Source organism: Carcharhinus amblyrhynchos, chromosome 21, assembly GCF_965287045.1.
Source record: "Carcharhinus amblyrhynchos chromosome 21, sCarAmb.v2.hapA, whole genome shotgun sequence".
In the NCBI taxonomy this organism is placed as follows: domain Eukaryota; kingdom Metazoa; phylum Chordata; class Chondrichthyes; order Carcharhiniformes; family Carcharhinidae; genus Carcharhinus; species Carcharhinus amblyrhynchos.
The window spans coordinates 39,448,634-39,461,335 of record NC_137344.1 but is presented as its reverse complement, the minus strand read 5'-3'; the positions used below and the strand labels follow the sequence as shown (position 1 = coordinate 39,461,335).

Here is a 12,702-nt window from a genome sequence, read left to right as displayed (position 1 = left end):
CTAGTTTCAAGTGTAGAATGGAAATGCAGGCTCGCCGCATTGGCAAAACAGAGTTCAACTTCCCATTGACAGGGCATTTGGAATGTAGCCACACAGTGCAATGCAGAGTCAGGACAGTGTAGGGGTTACATGAGGTAGAATTCACTTCAGAGGCCTGGACTCCTCATTTGGGACAGGAATTGAAAACCTTCACACCAGCTGTGGAATTTAAAATTAATTGATTAAACAAACTTGGAATGAAATCATACTCTGTGGTAAGCGCGATACTGTGGGATTGTTGTTAAAAGCCCCAGTGTTTCATTAAACTTCTGAGAAGAAGGTTATCAACTGTCTCTGCTTGGTCGAGCCCACACATGAGTCCAGATCCACAGCAGTGTGGAAAACTCTTTACTGCTCTCTGAATTCATCTCACAATCCACTCAGGTTGTATCAAACTGCTATGAGAGGCCTAATAAGGATAAAACCAGATAGGACACCCAGCATCGACCCAGGAACCAGACACGACAAAAATCACACACGGTCCAGTTCATCCTGCAAAATCCTCATTCACCAACATCTGGGCGTTGGCGTCAAAATTGTTAGAACTGTCCAAAAGGCTAGTCGAAGATCAACCTGCCATTGTCATACTCACCATATTACAACCAATGTCCCAGACTCCTCCATCACCAGGACAGACCCACAAGAGGTGGCAGCACAGTAGTAGACAGTCCGGAGGAAGTTACCCTGGCATCTCTCAACATTGACCCCAAACCCCATTGACATCAGGTCAAACATGGGCAAGCAAATCACCTATGGGTTGTAAATCAGATCAAATCAAATTCCCTTTGACATTGAATGGCATGACCAGAGTTGTATCTACCACCCCTCCCCAACACACACACACACACACACACACACACACACACACACGACTGTCATCACCCACCCCAGCCCCTACTTTTGAGTGTGTGGGAGGGGAAAGGCTCAAGGACAGAGAAGAGAGGTGTGCGAGTGGAGGTGTCTGATCAGCAGAGAGTAACATATTGGTGGCAGGAACTGGAACAGGAAGGGTCGGACCCTGCCCACTAACCCAGATGACAGCAGAAGCCCCTTCTCTTCAGTATCATTTTAAGAGCCCATGAAACGCCACTGTAAAAATGAGGACTAAAACCCATGAGGAGAGTGATGGCAACAGTGAGTGTTGCAAATTTCCAAGCATTTAATTTGATAGAGATTTTAATTTCTTGTTGTAGTTTCTTATTGTCATTCTGCATCCACGGCTTTCTTTACTGTTCCAGTTTTGCGATGCACATTCCATTTCAATTTTGACACGCTTCTCATCTCAGTACTTATTTATATTATAATTAACTGCAAGTTATTTCCCCAGTTTTAACTTGAGTCCCAGATTCAATCCCGGCCTTGGATGACAGTGTGGAGTTTGCATGTTCTCCCCGTGTCTTCATGGGTTTCCTCCAGGTGCTCCAGTTTCCTCCCACATTCCAAAGATGTGCAGGATAAATGGATTAGCTATGGTAAATTTGAGGGTTACAGGGATAGGGCAGGGGAGAGATCCTGGGTAAGAGAATCTGTCAGAGAGTCTGTGCTGACGGAATGGGCTGAATGGCCTCTTCTGCACAGTAGGGATTCTATGATTGTCATCTTGGCCAGCAATTTTGCAAGTAACTTAGTAACTTCCCTTTATAGACTTGATTTCCCCACACTACCCCTCAAGAAACTAGGGTCAACTTATACATAACGTATATAAAAAGCAATGCCTTTTGGGGGTTGACTTTCACATGATATAGACTATTGCTCGAGTGTATAGGGGATTTTCATTTATTCAATTAACAAATATGACTACTAAATCCATTGTAAGTAAGAAGTGTAGAGTGGGATTTTCCGGCCACCCGTGGTGTATTTCCAATGGCGAAGCTGGCCACCATTGACCAGGAGTGGGATCTTCCAGTCCCACCAACATCTATGGGTTTTGCACACTGGGGAACACACCATGGAAGTCACCATTGGCAGGACCAGAAGATCTTGTGGATGGGAAAGGTTGGAATATTTTGTCCATTTTCTTTCAAATCCAGTTAGGTAGGCCAATTTTTTCCAGCCATTCCTGCTAGCTTGATCTTCCAGTCTTGCTGACGGCAGCGGCTGCCATGAGTTTCCTGACTGTAGAGGGTGTGAACAATGGGATAACCCATTGACAGTGGTGGGACTGGAAGACCCCACTGTCAGCCAATGGTGGGCTGCCTCTGCTGTTGCAAAACACACCACAGTGGAGCTTGAACATCCCACTTGTACTCTCTATACTTTGACTGGTGCAAGACAAGTCTTTCTTTTTGTCCCTTTTTATGAATGAGAAAGATTTGGAACAGATTTTACCTATGTCTAGGTCTCATAGAAACCCTACAGTACAGGAAGAGGCCATTTGGCCCATCGAGTCTGCACCGACCAGAATCCCACCCAGGCCTACTCCCATATCCCTACATGTTTTTACCCAATAATCCCTCTAACCTATACAACTCAGGGCCCTACTCCCATATCCCTACATATTTTACCCAATAACCCCTCTAACTACACATCTCAGGACACGAAGGGGCAATTTAGCACGGCCAGTTAACCTAATCTGCACATCTTTGGATCATATACAGTGGCAATCAGGAAAAAGATATTGGGTAAGAATTTGGATTCAGTAGTGTCTGGCTGACTGTTATGACAGGTTTTCTAAGTGGCGTTTGCTCATTGGATCAACAGCTGCTATCAAGAGCTGTTCTTTGAGGAAGAGTCACATTGTACACAAAGCGTAAACTCTGTTTCTCTCTCCAAAGAATGATTGAGTTTTTCCAGCAGTTTCTGTTTCTCTTTCACTTTCTTTAATTTCCTGCTGTGCCGCCACATTTTTTTTTAAACAACGTTTGATCTGAAGCCTCAAAAAATCTTCATCTCACTCTCCTTCAGTAGTCTCTGCGCATCCAAAGATTAACTCGTGCCCTCTGACCTTCCAGATTGGTGACCTGAACTTCTTTAAAATATCAGGCAAGAAGTCCACTCAGTCACGGGACCTTTTGAGGTCTGCACTCAATTTTGTCATCCAACCAAACAGATATGCATCAGAAATCAGATTTTAGTTTAAAAAATTTGCAATTATCCCTTCTCTCCTTTTGGCTTCCCAGTACCTCAATCATGAGGAAGAGACAAGACTAATAACAAGCTATCTTTCAAGGCCTCATTAAGGGCTAGCTGTCCACCAACTATGACACATCAGTTGCCTTCGATCGGCAGTGCTGACAATCCCCAAGCTCCAGTCGGTGCAAAGATGCTAATTAGTTACACCTGACTGTACCAGCCTGCGTGCACACCTTGCATTTCCCAAGAGATATCCTTTGACGTAGATTGTGAGGATTAACTCTTTAATTTCCAACTTATCTAAAATGTTCTACGCAATTGTGCAAGAAACGACCAATTAACAAGAACGTTAACACACTTAAAAGCTTTTGATGAGCCATCAAGCATTCCAGTCTTTAAACATGAAGTCGTATATTACAGCTCTCAGATCCCGAGCTTAATTTATTTCTGTAACGCACACAGTTACCAAGTTATGCTTCTGTTGCATTTTGGGGGTTTTTGTTTCATCATGGTTGTTATGGTTTACTGAAATGCTGTCCCAGTATCCCATGATACAGAGGGCAGTGCTGTTGATAACAGTAATAGTATTGTTATGCAGCCAGTAACACTTAAAGATCATCGTGCCCTGATCGCAGTATGCAGCCAGTAGTGCTGATTGAGACTGTCATTTCTGCGTTATTCCTTGACCAAGAGTTTTTATTCATCAATGGGATGTGGGCATCGCTGGCTGGGCCAACAGAAGCATAACTTGGCAATTGTGTGCATTACGGAAATAAATTAAGCTCACAATCTGGGAGCTGTAATATACAACTTCATGTTTTATGACTTGAGTGCTTAAGAGATGGACCATCTCTGAGAGCACTTAAGAGTCAACCACATTGCTGTGGATCTGGAGTCACATGTTGGCCAGACTGGGTAAGGATGGCAGATTTCCTTCCCTAAAATGCATTAGTGAACCAGATGGGTTCACTAATGGACAATGGCTTATGGTCACTGGAGACTTGTAATTCCAAATTTCTAATGAATTCAAATTTCACCTTCTGCTGTGGTGGGATTCCAAACCCGAGGTCCCCAGTGCATTACCTGAGTCTTCGGATTATTAGTCCAACGACAATACCACTATGTCGCTGCCTCCCTTTGGGAAGTTAATGTTTTACTTTTAACAAAGAGCATCTTTGCTCATGTTAAAACCTTTAAAGTCCAAATTGCTCTGTACTCAGAATCGTAGAATAGAATCTCGACAGTGCAGAAGGAAGCCAATTGGTCCATCGAGTCTGCACTGACCACAATCTCACCCAGGCCTATTCCTGTGACCACACATATTTACCCTGCTAATCCCCCTGACACTAGAGTCAATTTAGCATGTCCAATCAACCTAACCTGCAAATCTTTGGAATGTGGGAGAAAACCGGAGCAACCAAAGGAAACCCACTCAGGGAGAATGTGTAAACTCCACACAGACAGTGAACGTACTGCTGCCTCACAATGCCAGAGACCCGGGTTCGATTCTTGGCTTGGGTCACTGTTTGCATGTTCTCCCCGTGTCTGTGTAAGTTTCCTCCGGGTGCTCTGGTTTCCTCCCACAGTCTGAAAGATGTGCTGGTTAGAAGCATTGGCCTTGCAAAATTCTCCCTCAATGTACTCGAACAGGTGCCAGAGTGTGGTGACTACGGGATTTTCACAGTAACTTCATTGCAGTAAGCTTGCTTGTGACTAGTAAATAAATAAACCCAAGGTTGGAATTGAACCCAGGTCCCTGGCACTGTGAGGCAGCATTGCTAACCACTGTAAAAATCAGCACAACGGGATTCGAGAATCACTGCCCAGATATTTTTTATTGAATTCAAATTCCACCATCTGCCATAGCAGGATTTGAACCCAGGTCCCTAGAATATTAGCTGAGTTTCTGGGTTAATAGTCTAGCAATAATACCAGTAGGCCATTGCCCACAGGACCTAGTTTAACATCTTTTGAACTAAATAACGTTGACTGGACACAGGCAATTCTGGTGTTAATTTTGGGTAATAGATGTCACACTCAATCTGATAATGGTACATCACCTGCATATTTTACCTAACAGACATCTGTCCTCATTCAAGGCAAAAATCTGCAGGCTTTTTCTTTCACCGGTGTGTGAAATGGGCTTATCACACTCAGCACACTTCAGTGCAATTTGGAGGTTTTTGTTAACAATGGAAGTGGTGCTTAGACATCTCACAGCGATGGAAGGTAATGGGAAATTGTTCCGTTTCACTGTGATCTGTCTCATATGACCATCCACACCAGTTTCAACCCCAGCGTCTTTTTGTATATAAGGTGCTGAAATTAGGATCAGAGGGATTAACGAGGTTCAAGCCATCACTCTGTACCTGCGACGTGGAGATTGTCATGATTCTCCACTATCGAGCGCATGGTAAAACACCTCAGCCAGAATTCTTCAACCTCACTGGCGGTCGGGATTCTCCAGTCCCGCTGCAGCCAACGGAGTTTTGACTGAGTGTCAAACCCTCCGTTCCCTCTGGTAGCGGTGGTGGGGCATGTGAGACTGGAGAATTCCACCCCTCGTTTCCACACAACATCTCCTTCTCCTATATCCAAATGCAAGTGTTTTGTTCGGTGCTAGCCAATTTGAGACATTTCAGGGGTTACTGCTGCAGTTCCACAACTGCAAGCACCGCTTCTGGATGACAAAATAGGTACTCAACCCATCTTAGCTCCTTCATTTGGAACAAGTTTGTCCAACTTCCAGCCTGTGTGGCAAATGACCACCACCACCAACACTAACATCTCCCCTGTCCCCCGAGGCCTTTTGACTCACCATCTTTGACCTTGGCCATGGAATCATGATCAGAATTTAGAAAAATGCTGCAAGCATTCTCATCCAATGACGGGCTGGTGCCTGCATGCGTATCAGAGTGGCTGAGAGTGTGTATGCGCATACACACGTGTCAGAGTGGGTGAGAGCGTGCGGCTGATTCATAGAGTTCAATTCTCCCAAAAGGTTTCAAAGTGTGGTCTCCAGCAGGAAATGTGATCCGATTCCCTGATCGCAATCCACCCACTCTTGGGCATTTCTTTGGAGATTGATGTGATTTGCGTCGTGAATGAGATAAGCAGGGTCTGAGGATGCTGCAAAGCCAGCCTTACAGAGATCAGGATGTCACTTTTAAAGGGCGCCCCAATCTCAGAACAATTCTACAGTCGCCTGCAATCACCAGCATCATAACACCCCACAATTGCCAATAGCAGCGCCCCTCCCACCACACACACACACACACACACACACAAACACCAGTCCCTGCCCTCTCCATCCCTCAAGTACCAAGTGAGCAAAAGCCTGCTAATGGGGTTGCCGAAAGCCCTATAATGGGGAATGTCCTATTTGGTGATTTAAAGTATCAGCTGCCTGCAGAGGAGGTGTGTAGTCAATAGAGCTTGAATTATATTGTTACAGTAAAAGTCATATAGTGTGAAATCTTGTCATTCTTTCAGCTATTAATGAAAAGTTTGATTTAAAGTTGTCAGTCTCTACGGAAACCGGAATAGTAGGCATGCCCAGATGTAGGGTGAGAACATAAGAAATAGGAGCAGGAGTAGGCCATCTCGCCCTTCGAGCCTGCCCCACCATTCAATAAGATCATGGCTGATCTGAAGTGGATCAGCTCCACTTTCCCGCTTTCTCCCCATAACCCTTAATTCCCTTGTCTATCAAAAACCTATCTATCCGTGACTTAAATATATTTAGCGAGGTAGCCTCCACCACTTCAACAGGCAGAGAATTCCAGAAATTCACCACCCAAAGGAAAGAATTAAGCTTGGCTGTGGTGGCCCCCTCATAATTAAATAATCTACTTATACTCAACATTGAAGGTTTTATGAATCACAACTACCATGGTCAGGTAGCAATGAGCACCAAGGGAACTGTACCCTGACAGAAAATCAATGGTCAAAACTAGCAGGGAAGCTTTGGGGGAATTATACAAAAAAAGACTTACAATAGGTTAGGTTGTTTCAGGTCAAAATCTTGCTGTTTGTTGGCACTTTCTTTTTTTAGCAAGCTGTTGATTGGAGTAAGTGCCTCCAAACTGCCCTTTAATATAGTTAGACATAATCTAATCATCTGTCTTAAATGATTTCTGTAGGTTTAATGAGCTCCTATTGATTGCAGTGAGCTGAATGAAGCTGTATGGGGGTTTTTGATTGGACTTCTATTTACTTGTTGAATCATTTTAACTTTCATAGACTGAGTTAACCATTTTGCCGTCAATCATGACAAGAGTAGATATATCACAGCACAGGCAGTAATAGGGTGGAATTTAGAAAACATTTAAGAGAAGAATTTGTTTATATTTCCCCAGTTAACTTTTAGATGATCATGAATTTGTCCTTAATGGCTGAGCTGATGAGAGCAAAATTGTCTCTTTCTGTCTGTGTGACTTGCTTCTGAAGAAAAGACCTTGTAAAAACAAATTCAAGTCCAAAAATGTTGTGTTTGTGTACATTTGTGTGTTTTATCAGTATGAAAGATGTTGGGCTATAGAATGGAAACCTAACTTCTAGACACCTTTACACCACTCTCAGATTAGATATGGCGCAGTTAGAACTTTTCCTTCTATTCTCCAACAATAGTTAAGAAAGCCCCCCAACATCTCTACTTTCTCAGGAGGCTCAGGAAATTTGGCACGTCTGCGATGACTCTCACCAACTTTTCCGATGCATCACAGGGAGCATCCTTTCCAGATGTGTCACAGTGCGGTATGGCTCCTGCTGTGACCAAGACTGCAAGAATCTACAATGGGTTGTGAACAAAACCCAGTCCATCATACAAACCAGCCTCCCATCCATTGACCCTGCCTATGCTTCCTTAGAAAAGCAGCCAGCGTAATCAAGGACTCCACGCAGCCCAGACTTCCATCTTCTTCCGTCGGGATAAAGATAGAAAAGTCTGAGATCACATACCGACCGACTGAAGAACAGCTTCTTCCCTGCTGCCATCAGACTTTTGAATGGACCTACCTTATATTAAGTTGATCCTTCTGTATACCCCAGCTATGACTGTAACACCACATTCTGCCCCCTCTCCTTTCCTTCTCCCCTGCGTACTCTATGAATGGTATGCTCTGTATAGCACACAAGCTACTTTTCACTGTGTATCAAAACATATGAGAATAAAAGATCAAATCAAATCAATGTGTCTCAACAGTAACTGTGGAGGGGCAATTTTGCTTGCACCACTACACTGTTATTTTCCAATTCCAAAACTACTTTTACTATACCATCTCTGAACAAGCCTGCAATTTGTGCTGAATTAGAAATAATACTGTACTGTCAGCTATAACCACTGGAAACTGATTCCTCAACGCCACCTCATCCTTCTAGCCATGGAACAAGGGAACCTTCAGGCCATCAGTTTAAAATGGTTTGAACTGGACCTCAGAGTGAATGGCCACAGTAAGTGAACTGCAGTTGAACAATCTCAGTTTAGGTCTTGCAGGGTGCAATCCACACAACAAGTTTCATCCATAATTGGCAGTAGCTGATCAAAGCATGAGCCACCAGTTTATTCTTAGCCTCAAAACATCTCTCTCCTGTTCTCAAACCTCAATTTACTCGTGTCTGTGCCTCATTGCTGAATAGAAGCGCACTAGGATAAGAAGTTCTCCCTACTGCACGATAACATTGTCACGGCTGAGGGGAGATGTACAGAGGTTTTTACTTAGGCTTCCAGAGAACACATGATTGCTGCCACACTGTTTGTGCATTCTCTCATCAATCACTGCTCAGTTAAATCTACACAACCACACCATCCTAACAACTGCTGGAATGAGCCTGCTCCCCTTATTGGGTGGACGCTATCCTTCCCTCATTTCAAATCTGGTCTGAAAGTACTGATTAGTGTAATACTCCTATTCATATTTGTGAGTGTGTTTAAAGTTTATTAGTGTCACAAACAGGCCTACATTAACACTGCAATGAAGTTATTGTGAAAATTCCCACCTGTGAAACTCCGGTGCCTTTTCGGGAACACTAAAGAAGAATTTAGCATGGCCAAAGCACCTAACCAACACGCCTTTCAGGCTTGGGAGGAAATCGGAGTACCTGGAGGAAACACACGCAGACACAGGGAGAACGTGCAGACTGCCTCACAGCATCCCTGCAGCTGTGAGGCAGCAGTGCTAACCACTGTGCCACCATGTGTGCATATGTATGTGTCAAGCACAGTGTGTATGGGTGTCTATAATTATGACATTCTTTGTAAGTAGTATTGATATTTAGCCATTGTCTTGACTGCATAGAATAAGTTGGGTAGAAAGACAGCATCAAAGACATTACCATAAAATGTGGACCATAAATTAAGGGGTAAATATTCTGAGATGTCACCTGGGCTGAGAAACTTGGTTTGACACAAGTGCAGGTATGGGTATAGTGGCACACTGTCCAAAAGCTAACAACTTTTCTGCCTGAACTGATGGCAATCAGCCACCTCACTCGGGGCCAGGGCTCTAAAAATATATCCTGATAGATTCCCATACTTCATTTTCCCTTTGCCAATCTTTTCTTTCATTCCTCACTTGAAAGCATGAACCCCTTGCTTGGGCTACAGATGCAAAGAACAAAGAACAACACAACACAGGAAACAGGCCCTTCGGCCCAACAAGCCCGTGCCTCCATTTTAACATTCAGTGAGCGTCTCATTCCAATCCTTCTTCTACCTATGACTTTTGCCTACGCCTCTTGGGCTCCACAATAAAGGTGTGCAAATTTAGAGAATTATATATGTGTGCCAGATTGAGGGAGGTCTAATTTAGGGACAGTTTGTTAACACCAATCAGCCTAAAAGCACTTTTTTGGGCTGTGGGAGAAAACCGGAGCACCCGGAGAAAACCCACGCCAGCACAGGGAGAATGTGCAAACTCCTACAGACACCGACCCAAGTTGGAGATCCAACCCAGGTCCATGTATCTGCACAGCAAACAGCGATAGTCACTGAGCTGTTGTGTTGCCCGTCAGTTGGTCCAGTTTAAGCGTACACTAACGACGTGAAGCACTAGGCAACTCTCAAAGCAACATCCAGGAGCAGCCCTCGCACGACCCCCCGCGTGTATGTCCCTTGTTGGCTAACAAGGCGGACCGAATCACCTGTGGATGTAAAAAAAAAAGACATCAATAAACATACACAGCTTATATACAGACATTCACGGAAGATCCCCAGAAGCTCAATGTAAGACAGGTGAGCCGTACAATATGTTGGATGGCCCATAGGAATCTATTGATTCCCAGGAACGTCCTGAGGCTCTTGATCCTTATTTAGAGCAGTCTTTTGTACCCCTCCATCTCTAGTCTGCTCATGTGCCTATCTAGGTAAGCCTTAAACAACTCTAGCATGCCTGCCTCCACCACCCTACTTGGCAATGCATTCCAGGCTCCCACAACCCTAGCCCCTCTGCTACATTATTCAGAAGGCTCTGATTTGATGTGTAAGCCCTGATGATAATTGTTGAACATTTGGCAGGGAAAGGCTGCAACAGATGAACCCATTTCTATTTTTAATTTCTGTCCACAAATGCGCACTTATTGTGGGATCATTGAACAGCAATTTCCTGTTAAACATGCCCTGCGGCTACTCAGCTGAAAGCAGCCACTTAGTGGAGAGCAAGGGAAACCAGTTTGGGCCTTTCCTGGTTTATACCCTCTGGGTAACCGTGGTGAACTGTCAGGAAGATCATATCGAATATTCTGACATGGAAACTAACGAGCGTGACTTGCTAACTGTCTGGAAAATCTGGTGGAACATTTTACCAGTTTGCTTTATTATAATCTAATATTTAACAGAGGATGCACGAATTTAGAATCGTTAGCAAGACAATATAAAATGACTCCATTTAAATTGAGTTCCCTTAATATAATAAAAGCAAAAAGTGTTGAAAGTTCTCAGCAGGTCGGGCCGCATCTGTGGAGAGAGAAACACAATTACCATTTTGAATCCAATATGACTTCTTCAGATTTGAGGAGGGGTGAAAATGTGATGGGTTTTATGCTATATATAGGGGAGAGGGGTCAGGTGGAACAAGAGGGGAGGCTGGGGATAGGTAAGAGAATAACAGTAAGTACTTTTCAGGAGACAGAGATAATCAATAGATTATCAAACAGATAGATTCTGGGCTGCACTTCCTGGCCATTCCCGCTGGCAGGATCTTCTGGTCCTGCCAATGGCTACTCCCTGCTGTGGGGTGCCAACAGTGGGAAACCTCATTGACAGCAGCAAGACTGGAAGATCCTACCGATGGGAACGCCTGGAAAATCCCATCTCGAATCACGCCAGGGCGGGATGGGGGAAGAGATTAAATCTGTTGTTCCTGCAGCTGTAAAGACCATGTAAAGTGAGAGGTCTGATCTACATATATTTATATTATTCCCACAGGGCGGGATCATTGCCGATGCTCGCTTGAAGGAGCTGACCCCGACAGTGCCAGTCATTTTCATCAAAGCTATTCCTGTAGACAAGCAGGATACTCGCAACATGTATCCCTGCCCGGTTTACAAAACGCGTCTCCGAGGACCAACCTACGTCTGGACATTCAACCTAAAGACCAAGGAAAAGCCTTCCAAATGGGTGCTGGCAGGAGTTTCCCTACTTCTACAAATTTAAGTAATAGAGTTTGCACCTTCCTCACGACACTAGCAGGGAAGACTGCTTATTAATGCCATCTTAATTTCAATCTCTCAATTTAGTGTAAAGGTGGATAGTTTTATTTAGCAATGTATAAATTGACTTCACAGGGAAGGGTCCTGTGAATACTCAGAACAGAATTTTGCACTTTATTTGTGATTTCTCAATTTGAATCACATACGAATATCATTTGAGTCCGTCTTGTGTGTCATTTAAATGTCCTTTTTTTCCTTAATAAAGAGTGTTTCCCAATCCTCTGTTAATATGGTGCTGTTATATGATGCACATTTGGATTTTGCTCCCAGTTGATTTTACACTGTGAAATTAATGAGTAAATACAACACAGTATGTTGGCACTGTCTTTTGTTAAGTGTGAACAGAAAGCTTCCTGGAAGATATAAAGCTTGATGGTGGAACTGTTGACTGTTCCACCTTCACAACTTACCAGTTTCTGTGAATGAAGCGCATACGAATCTTTAGTCGAATACGCTGCATGCCAAAAGTCTGATAACACTCTGAACATATGGCCAAAATGAAAGCTTTGGAGAAAAATGCGAGAAGCTGGCTGAAGGGTTATTGGTAGTTTCTGTAATAACCTTGCAGGACGGCATGATGGCACAGTGGTTAACACTACTGCCTCACAGCGGCAGGGACCCAGGTTCAATTCTGGCTTCGGGTGACTGTCTGTATGGAGTTTGCATATTCTCCCCCTGTCACTGTGGGTTTTCTCCCACAGTCCAAAGATGTGCGGTTTAGGTTATCAGCCATGTTAAATTGTCCCTTAGTGTCAGGGGGATTAACAGGGTAAATACGTGGGGTTAGGGAGTAGGGCCTGGGTGGGATTGTTGTCGGTGTAGGCTGAATGGCCTCTTCCTGCACTGTAGGGATTCTATGAAAGTGATGAATTGCGTCATCTTGAC

General features: G+C 44.0%; 1 protein-coding gene across 1 annotated transcript in view; it reads left to right on the top strand.

Moving 5' to 3' along the window:
• dnah9 (dynein, axonemal, heavy chain 9) overlaps positions 1–12,178 on the top strand; it is a 521,732-nt gene extending 509,554 nt beyond the window's left edge. Inside the window, exon 69 of the mRNA XM_080209043.1 lies at positions 11,534–12,178. Within this exon, the coding sequence (XP_080065169.1) occupies positions 11,534–11,761 (228 nt within the window). The 3' untranslated portion in view covers positions 11,762–12,178. The remainder of the gene's footprint in view (positions 1–11,533) is intronic.
• The last annotated feature ends 524 nt before the right edge of the window (positions 12,179–12,702 follow it).